General features: G+C 49.2%; 1 protein-coding gene across 3 annotated transcripts in view; it reads right to left on the reverse strand.

The window, feature by feature from the left end:
• Positions 1-17,718, reverse strand: part of MIB2 (MIB E3 ubiquitin protein ligase 2) — a 56,604-nt gene that overhangs the window by 20,863 nt on the left and 18,023 nt on the right. For all 3 annotated transcript variants that reach the window (XM_038747389.1, XM_038747388.1, XM_038747390.1), the window contains exons 2-4: positions 14,352-14,683; positions 13,657-13,828; positions 1,107-1,213 (exon numbers count right to left, since the gene is read on the reverse strand). In XM_038747389.1, coding sequence (XP_038603317.1) covers positions 1,107-1,213; positions 13,657-13,828; positions 14,352-14,598 — 526 coding nt within the window. In that variant the 5' untranslated portion in view covers positions 14,599-14,683. The remainder of the gene's footprint in view (positions 1-1,106; positions 1,214-13,656; positions 13,829-14,351; positions 14,684-17,718) is intronic.

Consider the following 17,718-nt stretch of genomic DNA (forward strand, 5'->3'; position numbering starts at 1 on the left):
ACACGATTGAATGAATGAATGGAGGGGGAGACAGACATTAATATAAATAAATGAATTACAGATATGTACATAAGTGCTGTGGGGTTGTGGGGGGATGAATAAAGCATGGTAGGAGGGGGGAAGCAGGAGGAATGGAGAAGGCTCTGGAGAGAGGGAGGGAGCGGGCAGAGGACGGAGAGTTGGAGGCGGGCCTGGGCAGCAGGGAAAAAGAGTCCTGACATGAGTCTGACAGCCTCTTTCTCACTGAGAGCGGCAGCAGCATGGCAGCTCTGAGCAGGCCCATCCTGGCTCCAATCAATCAATCATATTTATTGAGCGCTTACTGTGTGCAGAGCACTGTACTAAGCGCTTGGGAAGTACAAGTCGGCAACACACAGAGACAGTCCCTACCCAACAGCGGGCTCACAGTCTAGAAGGGGGAGACAGAGAACAAAACCAAACACACTAACAAAATAGGCTGTGGCCCCCTTCCCCTATGGGGGGCCCACAGCCAAGCCCACCCAACCCCCCCTTAAAACCGTGCCTTCACAGGTGCAGAACCCCTCCATGTCAACTTTCTTCCCCCTTCTAGACTGTGAGCTCGCTGTGGGCAGGGCATGTGTCTGTTTACTGTTTTATACTGTACTCTCCCAAGTGCTTAGTACAGTGCTCTGCACACAGTAAGCGCTCACTAAATATGACTGACTCGTTGCGGAGTGTCCTCGCCCTGATTGTTGGGGCAGACTGTGAGCCCGTGGTTGGGTAGGGACCGTCTCTATATGTTGCCGACTTGTAGTTCCCAAGCGCTTAGTACAGTGCTCTGCACACAGTAAGCACTCAATAAATACGATTGATTGATTGATTGGGACCGTCTCTATATGTTGCCGACTTGGACTTCCCAAGCGCTTAGTGCAGTGCTCTGCACACAGTAAGCGCTCAATAAATACGATTGATTGATTGATAGGGACCGTCTCTATATGTTGCCGACTTGTACTTCCCAAGCGCTCAGCGCTCAATAAATACGATTGAATGAATGAATGAATGAACGGGACTTGTTTGTCACTGCCCCGCCCACCCAGCAAGGCCCAGCTGCCCCCTCCCCACTTACCTGCCCCCTCCCCACTTACCGTCCTGATTGCCCCACTCCCAGTCTGGGCCCCGGAGCACCTTGGCACCCTGGAAGATCCCCCTCAGGGGCAGGCGGGGCAGGTTCTGGCGGGGACTCACGGAGACTCTGCAAGGGAATCAAGTGCTCAGCCCCTTCCCCCCATCATCTGTTGAGCACCTACTGCGTGTATAAGGAGCACACTGTCCTATGCGTTTTGGGGAGTACAGGAGAATTGGGAGGTGGGATTTCCTGCTCTCCAGAAGTTTATTACCTAGTAGGGTAGAGAGAGGGAGGGAGAAAAGGAGGGGAATGAAAGACCAAGGGAAGGATGGGGGAATGTCAAGTTCCCCGTCCCGCTCCCCCGAGACCGGGAAGCAGCATTGCTCAGTGGAAAGAGTACAGATTTGGGAGTCAGAGGTCATGGGTTCTAATTTGGCTCCGCCACGCGTCTGCTGTGTGACCTGGGGCAAATCACTTGACTTCTCTGAGTCTCAGTTCCCTCACCCGTAAAATGGGGATTAAGACTGGGACACCCACGTGGGACAACCTGATCACCTTGTATCTACCCCAGCGCTTAGAACAGTGTTTTGCACATAGTAAGTGTGCAATAACATTAACAAATGTTATTATTATTATTATTATTAATAATAACTGGCATCTTTTTTCCTGCTGAGGTATCTGTATCTGCTCCCACAGGCCTCCAGGAGCAGAGGGATCCAACACTGTTTTTCTCTTCTCCCGTCCACCTCCAATCCTACCCTACGATACTCCATCTCTCAACAGGCCCCTAAGGACGCCCCTCATGTGACCCCCGCCGACTCTGATCATCATCATCATCATCAATCGTATTTATTAAGCGCTTACTGTGTGCAGAGTACTGTACTAAGCGCTTGGGAAGTACAAATTGGCAACATACAGAGACAGTCCCTATCCAACAGTGGGCTCACAGTCTAAAAGGGGGAGATGACCCAAGGGGGAGCCTCTAGCCCACTGCGGGGAGGGTGGGGAGGATCCCCCACAGAGAGCCAAACTCACACAGCACAGCTCCAGTGTCAACCAGTGCTGCTTGTGCTCAGGGCGCCTATATTCATTCATTCATTCAATCATATTTATTGAGCGCTTACTGTGTGCAGAGCACTGTACTAAGCGCTTGGGAAGTACAAGTAGTGAACTAGTCACCAACTCGGTACCAAGCACCACGCTAAGTGCCAAGGAAGACATAGGATAACCTCACTGGGGCCCAGTCTCCATCTCTCACGGGTCTAATACTAATAATTATGGTATTTGTTGAGTGCTTGGTATGTGCCGGGCACTATTCTGAGCTCTGGAGTAGATACAAGGTAATTAAGTTGGACACAGCCCCGGACCCGCGTGGGGCTGAGTCTTAACCCCCATTTTACAGATGAGATAATTGAGGCCCAGAGAAGTGAAGTGACTTGCCCCAAAATCACACAGCAGACAAGTGGCAGAGCCGGGAATAGAACCCACGTCTTCTGACTCTCAAGCCCACGCTCTTGCCACTAGGCCACGGTCTTCAACCATTCACTTTCCAACAGATTCTTCCCCACTGCTTTCGAACATGCTTACGTACCCCGATCCTCAAAAACAAAAACAAAAAAAAAAACCTCTCGACCCCACGGCTCCCTCCAGTTTCGCCCCATCTCCTTCCTACCATTCCTGTCCAAACTCCCTGACAGCATTGTTCACTCAGCTTCCAGGCTGTCCATCCCCTCGCCCCCTCCTACCTCTCCTCCCTTCTCACCTTCTCCATCCCAGCCTGCACCCTCCGCTCCTCTGCCGCTGCTCACCTCCTCACTGGGCCTCGTTCTCGCCTGTCCTCCCGTCAACTCCCGGCCCACGTCCTTCCTCTGGCCTGGAATGCCCTCCCTCCTCACATCCGCCAAACTAGCTCTCTTCCTCATTGCTGGCAACAAGTTGTTGCCAACTTGTACTTCCCAAGCGCTTAGTACAGTGCTCTGCACACAGTAAGTGCTCAATAAATACGACTGATTGATTCCTCCCTTCAAAGCCCTACTGAGAGCTCACCTCCTCCAGCAGGCCTTCCCAGACTAAGCCTCCCTTTTTCCTCTCCTCCTCCCCTCCCCATCACCCCCCTGCCCTACCCCCTTCCCCTCCCCTCAGCATTTGTACATATTTATTACTCTATTTTATTTGCATATATTTACTACCCTTTTATTAATGATGTGCATATAGCGCTAATTCTATTTATTCTGACATTGACACCTGTCTACTTGTTTTGTTTTCTGTCTCCCCCTTCTAGACTGAGAGCCCGTTGTTGGGTAGGGACTGTCTCTATATGTTGCCGACTTGTACTTCCCAAGGGTTTAGTACAGTGCTCTGCACACAGTAAGCGCTCAAATACGATTGAATGAAAGAAAGAATGAACACCTGCCGTCTCCACTTCCTCTCCTCCAATTCTCTCCTTGATCCCCCTCCCATTTTTTCCACCTCCCTCATTCCGCGGAAACAGCTCTCTCTACGGTAGTCAATGACTATCTTCTTGCCACACTGAAGGCCTCTACTCCATCTTAATCCTCCTAGTCCTCTCAACTGCCCTTGACACTGTAGGAACACTGCCCATCACCCTCCTTCTTGAAATTGTATCTAATTGGCGTCACTGACACTGTCCTCTCTTGGTTCTCCTCCTAACTCTCTGGCTGCTCTTTCGTTTCTTCTGCAGGCTCTTCCCCTGCCTCCCACCCTCTGACAGTGGAGGTCTCTCATGTCTCAGTTCAGGTTCCCCTTTTATTTTCCATCTACACTCAATCCCCTGGAGAAATCACTCACTCCCATCTCTATGAAGATGATTCCCAAATCCACTTCTCCAGCCCTGACCTCTCTCCTTCTCTGCAGTCTCGCATTGCCTCCCACCTTCAGGACATCTCTTCCTGGCTGTCCTGGTGAAACCTCAAATGAAACCTGTCCAAAACAGAACTCATCTTCCCACCCAAACCCCATCCTCCTCATGTCTTTCCCATTACCATAGGCAATATCACTCCCCTCCCTATCTCACAAGCCCATAACCTTGGTGTTGTCAACTCACCTCTCATCCCACCCTCATATTCAATCTGTCACCAAATCACAACATTGCTAAAATCTGCCCTCTCCTTTCCATCCAAACTTTTACTATGCTGATCCAACCACTATATCCTATCGTCCCTTGACTACTGAGAAGCAGCGTGGAAAGAGCACGGGCTTTGGAGTCAGAGGTCATGAGGTCAACTCCCAGCTCCACCAACTGTCAACTGTGTGACTTTGGGCAAGTCACTTCACTTCTCTGTGCCTCAGTTACTTCATCTGTAAAATGGGGATTAAGACTGTGAGCCCCCCATGCGACAACCTGATCACCTTGTATCCCCCCATTGCTTAGAACACCGCTTTGCACATAGTAAGCACTTAACAAATATCATCATTATTATTATTATTACTGCATCTACCTCCTCACTGACTTCCATGCTTCCTCTCTCCACTCCAGTCCATACCTCACACTGCTGCACGGGTCATTTTTCTAAAAAAAACCTGTTCAGTCCACATCTCCCTACTTCTCAAGAACTTCCAGGAGTTGCCCATCCACCACTACAAACAAAAATACCATCCGCCTTAAAGCAATTAGCACACACCCTCCTATCTTTGATCTACTCCAGCCCAGCCTGCATGCTTAGCTCCTTTAGCACCAGTTTACTCACTGTGCACCGATCTAATCGATTTTATTGTCCGACCCCTTTCCCACACCTTCCTGCTGGCCTGGAATCTCCACCACACACGGCACACCGCCACTTTCCCCACCTTTCAAGACTTAGTAATTATAATAATAACTATGGTATTTGTTAAGTGCTTACTATGTGCCAAGCGCTGTTCTAAGCACTGGGGAAGATACAACGTAATCTGGTTGTACCGCCTGGGGCTCACAGTCTTCCCCTCCCGTTTTACAGACATGATAATAGTAATAACAATAATAATTATGGTATTTGTTAAGCACTTACTATGTGCCAGGCACTGTACTAAGTGCTGGGGTGGATACAAGCAAATTGTTTTGGATACAGTCCCTGTCCCATATGGGGCTCACATTCTCAATCTCCATTTTACAGATGAGGTAACTGAGGCACACAGAAGTGAAGTGGTTTACCCAAGGTCACACAGCAGACGAGTGAAGGAGCAGGGATTAGAACCCATGTCCTCTGACTCCATAGCCCGTGCTCTTGTCAATAAGCCACGCTGCTTCCCAAGACTTACTGAGGTCACATCTCCTCCAAGAGGTCTTCCCCAATTAAGGCCTCTTTTCCCCCAGCGTGGCTCAGCGGAAAGAGCCCGGGCTTTGGAGTCAGAGGTCACGGGTTCAAATCCCGGCTCTGCCACTTGTCAGCTGTGTGACTTTGGGCAAGTCACTTCACTTCTCTGGGCCTCACTTACCTCCTCTGTAAAATGGGGATTAAGACTGTGAGCCCCACGTGGGACAACCTGGTCACCTTGTAAATTCCCCAGCACTTAGAACAGTGCTTTGCACATAGTAAGCGCTTAATACATGCCATCATCATCATCATCATCCCTTCTGCGTCATCTGTGCACTTGGACATCTGATAGTCACCCTACTTTCAGTCCCCACCGCTTAAGCACATATCCACAAGTTATATTATAAATTACGTATTTACAGTAACACCTGTCTCCCCCTTTAGACTGCAAGCTCATTGTGGGCCAGGAACGTATCTATCAATCAGTCATATTTACTAAATGCTTACCACGTGCAGGGCACCATACTTAGCACTTGGGAGACTATAATACAATACTCTAACAGACACATTCCCTGCTCACAGCGAGCTTACAGTCTAGCCGGGGAGATCGATATTAATATAAATAAGTTACGGTTAAGTACATAAGTGCTGTAGGGCTTGGGGTGGGGAAGTGGTGAATAAAGGCAGCAAGAGGGAGTGGGAAAAGAGGAAAGGAGGGTTTAATTAGGGCAAGCCTCTTGAAGGAGGTGAGCCTTCAATAAGGCTTCAAAGGTGGGGAGAATGTCTGTCGGCTATGAGGAGGGAGGGCTATGAAGAGGGAGGGTGCTCCAGACCGGAGGCAGAACGTGGGCAACAGGTCAGTGGCATGAAGAGCTCGTGGTACGGTGAGTAGGTTGGAATTAGAGGATCAAAGTGTGTGGGCTGGGTTGTAGCAGAAAAAAAAAATAATAATAATAATAATAATGGCATTTGTAAAGCGCTTACTACGTGTAAAGCACTGTTCTAAGCGCTGGGGGGGGATACAAGGTGATCAGGTTGTCCCACGTGGGGCTCACGGTCTTAATCCCCATTTTACAGATGAGGTAACTGAGGCACAGAGAAGTTAAGTGACTTGCCCAAGGTCACACAGCAGACAAGTGGCGGAGCTGGGATTCGAACCCATGACCTCTGACTCCAAAGCCCGTGCTCTTTCCAGCAGAACAACGGTGAGGTTTGGTCGGAGGGGCAAGGTGATGGCTTTGAAGCCAATGGTTAGGAGTTTCTGTTGGGTTCGAATCCCCCCTCCGCCTGAATCCCTTTCCCCGTCCTCGTGACTCAGTGGAAGGGCCCGGGCTTGGGAGTCAGAGGTCATGGATTCTAATAATAATAATAATGATGGCATTTATTAAGCACTTACTATATATATATGTATATAGTACATACATATATATGACCTGTATATATGTACATATGTTTGTACATATTTACTATTCTATTTATTTATTTATTTATTTTGTTGATATGTTTTGTTTTGTTGTCTGTCTCCCCCTTCTAGACTGTGAGCCGGCTGTTGGGTACGGACCGTCTCTAGATGTTGCCAACTTGTACTTCCCAAGCGCTTAGTACAGTGCTCTGCACACAGTAAGCGCTCAATACGATTGAATGAATGAATATACATATATATGACCTGTATATATGTTTGTACATATTTATTACTCTATTTTACTTGTACATATTTATTCTATTTATTTTATTTGGTTTATGTGTTTTGCTTTGTTGTCTGTCTCCCCCTTCTAGACTGCGAGCCCGCTGTTGGGTAGGGACCGTCTCTATATGTTGCCAACTTGGACTTCCTAAGCGCTTAGTACAGTGCTCTGCGCAGAGTAAGCGCTCAATAAATACGATTGAATGAATGAATGAATGAAGAGGTGGACGAGCAACCACTGGAGGTTTTTGAGGAGTGGGGAAACATGGCCTGAACGTTTCTGCAGCAGAGTGAAACATGGACCGGAGTGAGGAGAGACAGGAGGGAGGGAGGGAGGGAAGAGGCCGATACAATAATCGAGGCAGGACAGGATAAGTGCTTGGATTAATGTGGTAGCAGTTTGAATGGAGAATCTACCAGCTCTGTTGTTCTGTTCTCTCCTAAGTGCTTTGTTCAGTGTCTGTACACAATAAGTGCTCAATAAATGCCACTGTTGATGAGGATGAGATGAGGGAAGGAGAACTGGTATCTTAGCCCCATTTCACAGGTGAATAAATAGAGGCTCAGAAAGGTCCAGTAACCTGCCTGAGTCCAGACAGCAGGCCAGGGGCAGAGCCCAGAATGCTGGGCAACTGGAAAAAGCCGCCCCACCCGCTCTGGGGGAGTCAGGGTTAACTGGAGCCTGAGGCTGAATGGCATTGTCTTCAACAACGTTTAATGGCTCAGTAGATAGAGCATGGGCCTGGGCGTCAGATCGCCACTTGTCTGCTGTGTGACCTTGGGCTAGTCACTTCACTTCTCTGTGCCTCAGTTACCTCATCTTTAAAATGGGGATTAAGACTGTTAGCCTCTTGCGGGACAGGGACTGTGCCCAACCTGCTATCCACCCCAGCACTTAACACAGTGTCTGGCACATAATGATAATAATACTACTACTAATAATAATAATAATAAGGCACGTTAAGAGCTATAGGCCAGGCACTGTACTAAGCGCTGGGGGGATACAGGCAAATCAGGTTGGACACAATCCTGTCCCACTTGGGGCTCACAGTCCCAATCCCCATGTTACAGACGAGGGAACTGAGGCCCAGAGAAGGGAAATGACTTGCCCAAGGTCACACAGCAGACAAGCAGAGGAATGGGGATTAAAATTCATGACCCTCGCCCCCTCCAGGGGATGGGGAAGGGGTTTTTTGGGCCAGGATGAGGGGGTCTGCCCCTCCAGCTGATGGGGTGCGTGCCTCTGGACACTTTCTGGAGCCCCACACTTCCTAATGTCCACGCTGGGGCCCTGAGGTCTGTCCCCACTTCCATTTCTTTTCCTGATTTGTTCCTCTGGCCCCTGAACTCTGTCCCCACTTCCACTTCTTTTCCTGATTTGTTCCCCTGGCCCCTGAGGTCTGTCCCCACTTCCGTTTCTTTTCCTGATTTGTTCCTCTGGCCCCCTGACCTTCACCACCCATCTCCAATTCCCTGAGACTCCATTAGGTCCCAATCAATCAGTCGTTCAAAGGTATTTATTGAGCACTTGTGCAGAACACTGCACTTGGGAGAGTACAATACAAGAGAATAGCCTCCACTCCCTCACCTCCAGTCTCCCTCCCCAGAATACCTTCAAGGCCAGCCGACCTCAAGGGTTCTGGGGAACAATAATAATAATAATGATGGCATTTATTAAGCGCTTACTATGTACAAAGCACTGTTCTAAGCACTGGGGAGGTTACAAGGTGATCAGGTTGTCCCACGGGGGGGCTCACAGTCTTCATCCCCATTTTACAGATGAGGTAACTGAGGCCCAGAGAAGTTAAGTGACTTGCTCAAAGTCACACAGCTGACAATTGGCGGAGCCGGGATTTGAACCCATGACCTCTGACTCCAAAGCCCGCAATCTTTCCACCGAGCCACGCTAATTGTGCAGTTTTTTAAGCACTAATTCTGTGCCGGGCACCACGCTAAGTGCTGCCATAGATACAAGATTATCAGACTGAACACAGTCCCTGTCCCACGTGGGGCTCACAGCCTAAGGGGAAGGGAGAACGCCCTATTTTACAGGTGAAGGAAACTGAGGCCCAAAGAAGTAAAGCGACTTGCCCAAGGTAACACAGCAGGCAAGTGGCAGAGCTGGGATTAGAACCCAGCTTTCCTGACTCCCAAGCCGGTGCTCTTTTCATTAGGCTTTGCTGCACTGATCATTGGTCTAATGGACAAAGCGCAAATATTCCCGGCTGGTTCATGCTATTTTCTGTTATTTCTGTTATTTCCTCATTCTTCCTCCTGCTTCAGTTACTTGGAAGTAATTACTGCCTGCCTCTCCCAGTAGACTGAAAGCCCAATCAATCCTTGGTATCTCCTGAGTGTTTTCTGAGTGCTGAGCACTGTAGTGAGCCCTTGAGAGGATTCATCAGAAGCAAGCCCACTGTTGGGTAGGGACCGTCTCTATATGTTGCCAACTTGTACATCCCAAGCGCTTAGTACAGTGCTCTGCACACAGTAAGCGCTCAATAATTACGATTGAATGAATGAATGAATGAATGAAAGACATCCACTCCAGGCCCTGGAGGCATTCACAGCCTCTTTGGGGCAACAGAGAAATGATTCACAAAGAGGTTGCAGAAAATAATATAGGCCTTCCCTGATTAAGCCATCATTTCCTCAGCAAGTCACTTGGGCTTGCTCCTTTTGTTCACCTCTTCCTCAGCCCCACTAGCACTTACATATTTACCAGTAATAATAATAATAGTATTTATTAAGCGCTTACTATGTGCAAAGCACTGTTTTAAGCGCTGGGGAGGTTACAAGGTGATCAGGTTGTCCCACGTGGGGCTCACAGTCTTAATCCCCATTTTACAGATGAGGTAACTGAAGCACAGATAAGTTAAGTGACTTGCCCAAAGTCACACAGCTGACAACTGGCAGTCAGAATTTGAACCCATGACCTCTGACTCCAAAGCTCATGCTCTTTCCACTGAGACACGCTGCTTTTCTAATTGTTTATATTAATGTCTGTCTCCTCCTCTAGACTGTTAACTCATTGTGGTCAGGGAATGCAATTACCAACTCTGTAATACTGTACTTTCCCAAACGCTTAGTATACAGTGCTCTACACACAGTAAGCCCTCAATACATACGATTCATTGATTGACTGATGATAGAACGAGAAGTAGTTAAACTCTAGCAGGGTGAAATACCAAAATAAATCAAGGAATACACAAATGAAAATCCAAATAAAAACAGGATAGGCACAGAAGGAATGAGGATGGGAATAAAATTCCTAAGTAGTAAAGGTGGCCTCTTTTTTTTTTAATGGTATTTGTCCATTCACTCATTCAATCATATTTATTGAGCACTTACTGTGTGCAGAGCACTGTATTAAGCGCTTGGGAAGTACAAGTCAGCAACATATAGAGACGGTTGTTATGCACTTATTATGTGCCAGACACTTGTACTAAGTGTTGGGGGGGAAACAAGGTAATCAGGTTGGACACGAACCATGTACCACAGGGAGCTCACGGTCTTAACCCCCATTTCACAGATGAGGTAACTGAGGTACAGAGAAGTTGACTTGCCCAAGTTCATACAGAAGAGAAGTGGCAGAGCAGGGATAAGAACCCAGGTCCTCTGATTCCCAGACTTGTGCTCTTTCCACCGGGCCATGCTGCTTCTCAGGCCTCAGGGCCAGAGAACCCAGCAGCAGTGTACAGCAGCAGTGTACACACTCAAGCACTTAGTACAGTGCTTTTAGACTGAAAATTCGCTGTGGGCCAGAAATGTGTCTGCTATATTGCTATACTAGACTCTCCCAAGTGCTTAATACAGTGCTCAATAAATGTGACCGATTGACTGTGTTGCACTCAGTTCTTTCCACTGACTGATTGATTGATGGGGAGGCCAGGCGATCCCCGTTCTTCTAGCCCAGCATCAACCTGGAGCTGTGGCTTTCCCAGCTGGAAAAGGGGCTGACTGATTCCCCCAGGCCCAGAGGAGGCTTGATCTCGCCCGGTCCAAGGAAAACCCACCTGGGTTGGCTGAGGGGAGGTTGATGCCCCCGCAAAGTCCAGAACCACCCTAGCACCCTGGATGCAAACCTATTAATCCCACTGGGCTCAGTCTCACAAAGGTCCAAGCAAGAGACCCAGACCGCTCCTCCCCTCCCCAACCCCAGGGAGGGCTTCCTGCTCTGGCAACAGAAGCCTGAGTTTCGTGGGTCAGCACTCAAATGACAGAAAACAAAACCTTCTTTCAGTTCCCGCGGGGCAGCTGGGCCCGCTCCGGAGACGGGCGAGCTGTCACAGGCCTAGCTGGCAAGGGGTACCTAGGGAGGGGCAAGTTGCCATGTGCCAGGACCCATGAAAGGCTCCTAGACTCAAGGCTGCAGAGGAGACCAGGAGCTCAAAGATGAAAGGTCGAAGACAAAGTAATAATAGATGCATAGAAGGTGAGGGGTGGGGAGGGAGGGAGAGGTCTGAGGTGATTCTGAGGTCAATCCTGGCAACAGCTTGCCTAACCCTCACCCTAACCCCATTACAGGTTACATTCATATAGGCCAAGGTGCCCCCTTCTAAGTTGAAGGGACACTCCAGGAAATCAAGAACCAATCAATGGCATTTAATGAGCACTGACCACATGCAGAGCACTGTAGTATGTACTTGGGAGAGTTCAAAGCAACAGAGCTGGCACACACGTTCCCTGCCCACAAGGACCTAGGGGAGAAGGTCCAGTATAACAGAGTTGGTGGTTGCAGTCCCTGACCACAGCGAGTTTACAGTCTAGAGGGGGAGACAGACATTAAAATAAATGAAACAATTACCGATATATACAGGGAAGAAGGGAAGCCCCCAGCCCCCTGATCGCATCATCACCCCCCTGCCTGGTCTGTGGCTTTTCCCAGTGACCCACTCCACTGGGGCAGGACCTTCTAATCCCATCTCCATCCCCCACTTCCCAGCTCTTCAGATATCGGTCCTTTCTCAAAGGTAGTTGGCTATGATCTGGTTGAGTTGCCCTCCTCTTCCACCTCTCCTTCACTCTACTGCCCTAATCAATTTTCTAAATACCGTCCTCAAACCCCTCGAACGATATCTACTGACCACTGGCTTTCACCTCTCTCCCTTTTTACCTAACCAATCTCTTCTCCCACTATATCTCAGCTCACACCCTTCATTTCTCCCAAATTCACCTTCTTACTGTGCCTTTTCTCCTCCCCAAGAGGGGATCATCTCAGCAGCAGCATCTATCATCTCAGCAGCACTTTTGCATGGCTATTTCTCATTGCATTTTTAGACATATCATTTTACACACTCCAGACGGTAAGCGCCTTATGGACAGAGCTCACGCCTTCTTCTACTGTACTCTTCCAAGCATGTATCAATTAATGAATCGAACGATCGTACTGATTAAATGTCTGCATGCAGTATACTGTATATGGTGTTTGTGAGAGTACAATACTAATCCCGGCTTCACCACTTAGCTGTGTAGCTCTGGGCAAGTCACTTCACTTCTCTGGCCCTCAGTTACCTCATCTGTAAAATGGGGATGAAGACTGAGCCCCACGTGGGGCAACCTGATTACCTTGTATCTATCCCAGCACTTAGAACAGTGCTCGGAACATAGTAAGTGCTTAAATACCATCATTATTATTATTAATAAGATTAGTAGATATGATTCCTGCTCTCATGGAGTTTATAACCTAGGAGGGGAAGATAGGGAAGACACAAAGGAGGAATAATAATAATGATAATAGTAATTAAAATTAAGGTATTTGTTAAGCATTTACAATGCGCCGAGCACTGTATTAAGTGCTGGGGTAAATTCAAGTTTTTCGGCCCTAGTGCCTCATGGTGCTCACAGTCTAAGTAGACGGAGATGCATATCATCCTCATTCTTAAGATGAGGAAACAGCACAGAGGAGTTAAGTGACTAGCCCAAGGTCACACAGCAGACAAGTAGAAGTAATAAAATACAGATCTGGGAGCCAGAGGACCGGAGTTCTAATCCCAGCTCTGCCACTTGCCTGGTATGTGACTTCGGGTGAGTTACTTATCTGTGCCTCAGTTTCCTCAACTGTGAAAGAGGGATTCATTACCTGCTCCCACTTATTCTTGGACTGTAAGCCTCATGTGGAACGAGGACTGTTTCTGATCCAATTATCTTGTATCTATCCCAGTGCTTCACAAGGGCTTAATATCATTACAAAAAAAAAAATCATATTGAAATATGGACAGAAATGCTCCAAGGGGATGTGAGCATTCAAGCGCAGAGGTGACAACTCAGGAAGTTCTGAGGTGGCTGCTGCGGAGGTGGGGGATGTGGGAGACTAATCAAAGAAGACTTCCTGGAGGAGACGTGACTTCGGAAGAGTTTTGGAGATGGGGAGGGCTGTGATCTGGGGGATGAGATGAGGGAGGAGGTTCTAGGGAGGAAAAAGGAAGTAGGTAAGAAGAAAGAAGTAAGAAAGAAGGAAGAAGGTAAGTGGGGAAAGTGGGGAAAGCTCAGTATGGTGCTCGTAAGCACTTGGTACAGTGCTTCGCACACAGTGAGTGCTCAATAAGTATGATTTAATGAAAGACGATTGAAAGAGCTGATAGGGGCTCAATGGGTACTAATGACTGGTCGATTGACTGCCGTACGGTACTCACGGACGTGAGAGTGCGGTCTCATAGCGTTCGAAGGCGTGGGAGAGGTCGTGCTTGTTGTTCATGTAGCACTGCGTGCAGAGGTCGTAGTCGAAGCACACGGCGCACTTCCAACGCATGCCTCGCAGCCCGTGCTTCTTGCAGCAGTCGCAGATGATGTTGGGATGGCGGATGCCTGTGGGGACACCGAGGCTGGGAGATTGGATGGGGCGGACCCCCCTCCCAGCTCCCAGCCTTGGGGGCTGGGGAAAGACTTTGTTGAGGGGGGGCCCTCCCGTCCCCGCTGTGCCGCCTCATCCCCGCCATCTCCGGAGGGCGGGCCCCCGGGAACACGAACGGCCATGTGGGACCCTCACCACGGTGGGCAGCTGGCAGACCAAGTAGCCGGGCGGAATCGACAGAAGGGGCGGAGAGGATCCGTCGGAAATGAGTTCTGAACTCTCGCAGCGAGGGGTCCCACGACCCGACCCGAGAAGAGCTCCGACATTCCCGGTTGGCGGTTCTCAAGAGTGCGGCAACCCAACCCGGAGGGGCAGGACTCCCGGGATCCTACTTCATGGCCTTCCCACACCCCCTCCCAGCCCTCAGACCCATCGGAATCAGCGCTCCGCACTGACACCGTCCCCGTCGGAGAGCCAGGCTAGGCCTCCAGCAGGTCTTCCCCCGGCCCCGGTCCAACCGCCCCAGCCTCAGTTTACCTATCTGGGCATTGTCGTACAGGAGCAGGTCGAAGGCCCCCTGGAAGCCGGTCCGGTAATTGGTCCGGGTCCCCTGATCCCACTGGACGACCACGGTTCGGTCAGGCGTCGTGGGGCTGCCCTGGCGGCCGATCTCCACCACCGTGCCCACGTTGCCTTCCCCGCCGTCCTGGTGGCCCCACTTCCAGTCCAGGCCACGGACCACCCGCACTCCCACCTGCATGCTGGCATAGGGGTCTGCTTCCATGGCACCACCCCAGGGTGGTCAGTGGCTCCAGACCCAAGGGAGAGAGGGACCGGTCAGGCGCACGGCGGTTGGCTGTCCCGGACACCTGGGGAGAGGAGAACGCAGTCAATCAATCAATCAATCAATCAATCGTATTTATTGAGCACTTACTGTGTGCAGAGCACTGTACTAAGCTCTTGGGAAGTACAAGTTGGCAACATATAGAGACGGTCCCTACCCAACAGTGGGCTCACAGTCAGTCAGGGCATTAGTTACACCAAGGCCCTACTGAGAGCTCACCTCCTCCAGGAGACCTTCCCAGACTGAGCCCCTTCCTTCCTCTCCCCCTCGTCCCCCTCTCCATCCCCCCATCTTACCTCCTTCCCTTCCCCACAGCACCTGTATATATGTATATATGCTTGTACATATTTGGTACTCTATTTATTTATTTATTTTACTTGTACATATCTATTCTACTTATTTTATTTTGTTAGTATGTTTGGTTTTGTTCTATGTCTCCCCCTTTTAGACTGTGAGCCCACTGTTGGGTAGGGACTGTCTCTATATGTTGCCAATTTGTGCTTCCCAAGCGCTTAGTACAGTGCTCTGCACACAGTAAGCGCTCAATAAATACGATTGATGATGATGATGATGATGAAGGGAGGCCCCTGGGTCACGGCTCCGGCATACACGCAAACTCGCTCAGGAGACAGAGCCCAGGAGCCAGCTGACAGCTCTGGAACCATCCGTCCCCTTTCCCACATCCTCCCTCTAACTGGAACTGGTGTCCCCTCCATATAATAATAATATTATGGCATTTGTTAAGCGCTTACTATGTTAAGCGCTGGGGTTGATATAAGTTAATCACGTTGGACACAGTCCCTGTCCCACATATATGCAGACCGCCACTCTCTCCACCTTCAAAGCATTAAAAGGTCACATCTCCTCCGAGAGGCCTTCCCTGATAAATCACTCTTTTCCCAAGCTCTTTTTTCCTCAGCTCCCTCTCCCTTCTGCATCTTCTATGCACCTAGATCTGTGAACTTTGGACACTGATATGCACCACAACTCCAACCCCACAGCACTTATCAATCAATCAATCAATCGTATTTATTGAGCGATTGCTGTGTGCAGAGCACTGTACTAAGCGCTTGGGAAGTACAAGTTGGCAACATATAGAGACGGTCCCTACCCAACAGTGGACTCGCAGTCTAGAAGAGGGAGACGGAGAACATATAGACAGAGAACACTTATGTACATATAAGCAGCAGCATGGCTCAGTGGAAAGAGCATGGGCTTTGGAGTCAGAGGTCATGGGTTCAAATTCCGACTCCACCAATTGTCAGCTGTGTGACTTTGGGCAAGTCACAACTTCTCTGGGCCTCAGTTACCTCATCTGTAAAATGGGGATTAAGACTGTGCGCCCCACGTGGGACAACCTGATCACCCTGTAACCTCCCCAGCGCTTAGAACAGTGCTTTGCACATAGTAAGCACTTAATAAATGCCATCATTATTATATCTTTATGTTATAAATGGCATTTATTCCTATTAATGTCTGTCTCCCCCTCTAGACTATAGGCTCATTAGGGGCAGGGAGTGTGTCTGCTGATTCTGTTGTATTGCACTCTCCCAAGCGCTTAGTGCAGTGTTCTGCACATAGTAAGCGCTCAATAAATACCATTGATTCACTGATCGGTCCATCCATCCAAATCAGGCTCCCGACCAGGCTGAAGGCCCCCAGAGCCATCAGGCGGGGAGACCTGGACGCCGCGGCTGCTGGCCCTTCCAACTCCTGGAGCAGAGACCCACGACCAATGCCTCTACTTAGCAGTTGAGTACTTATGTAGTTAGGAGTTGATCCTGAGAAGAGTGAAGAGAGTGAGCGGGGGAGTTGTGGGTGTTGGATGGAGAGAGCTAGTGAAGAGTCAAGGGCCATTTCTGCCCAAGGCAAAGGTCTTTCTTTCTAGGTCATTGTCCATTTCCAGGCAAATGACTCAGGCAACACAGCAGGAAAAACAAGCGCCCGCCCTCACTGCGGCTGCTCCAGCCTGGACATTTCAGCCCGGGTGCAACCCAAGCTAATTCAGCTCATAACTGCCCAAAGGTCCCTGAGTTGGGCTCCTTGTCCGGTTTCTTTTTCTGAAACCGAACCAATCCCTCTTCCCCCCTGCCCTCGGGAGCACAGGAAGATTCTGACCTACTAATATCAACGGTTAAGGACATTCGGACACTTTTTCAGGGTCTGTCCAGCAGGTCTGACACACGGCTTTCCTTTCTAGGGCTGGCTCCTCCTCCAACTCTCTCCCCCTTCATTCATTCATTCAATTTATTGAGCACTTACTGTGTGCGGAGCACTGTACTAAGCGCTTGGGAAGTACAAGTTGGCAACATATAGAGACGGTCCCTACCCAGCAACGGGCTCACAGTCTAGAAGGGGGAGACAGAGGACAAAACATGGAGACAGGTGTCAAAATCGTCAGAACAAGTACAATTATAGCTATAGGCACATCATTAACAAAATAAATAGGATAGTGAATATGTACAAGTGAAATAGAGTAATAAATCTGTATAAATACATACAAGTGCTGTGGGGAGGGGAAGGAGGTAGGGCAGGGGGGATGGGGAGGAGGAGAGGAAAAGGGGGGCTCAGTCTGGGAAGGCCTCCTAGAGGAGGTGAGCTCCTACTGAGGAAGCAGACCCTCCCCCCTGGTTCTAACTCTCAAACTCCCTCTATGACTAAAATTTGGATTTCTTTCTAAACAATAAAATCTTTCCAGGACAAAACCCCATTCTCCCATCTGGAGAGGCAGCATGGCTTAATGGGAAGAGCAAGGGGCTCTGGGAATTCAGATCCGAGCCCTACCCCTGCCAGCTGCCTGTGATGTGACCTTTGGCACGTTACTTTTTTTATGGTATTTGTTAAGCGCTTACTACATGCCAGGCACTGTTCCGAGCGCTGGGGTGGATACAAGCTAATAATAATAATTGTGGTATTTGTTAAACACTTACTAATAATAATAATAATAATAATGGCATTTGTTAAGCGCTGGGGGGAGGATACAAGGTGATCAGGGTGTCCCACGTGGGGCTCACAGTCTTAATCCCCATTTTACAGATGAGGGAACTGAGGCTCAGAGAA

The sequence above is a fragment of the Tachyglossus aculeatus genome, chromosome 5, assembly GCF_015852505.1.
Source record: "Tachyglossus aculeatus isolate mTacAcu1 chromosome 5, mTacAcu1.pri, whole genome shotgun sequence".
NCBI lineage: Eukaryota > Metazoa > Chordata > Mammalia > Monotremata > Tachyglossidae > Tachyglossus > Tachyglossus aculeatus.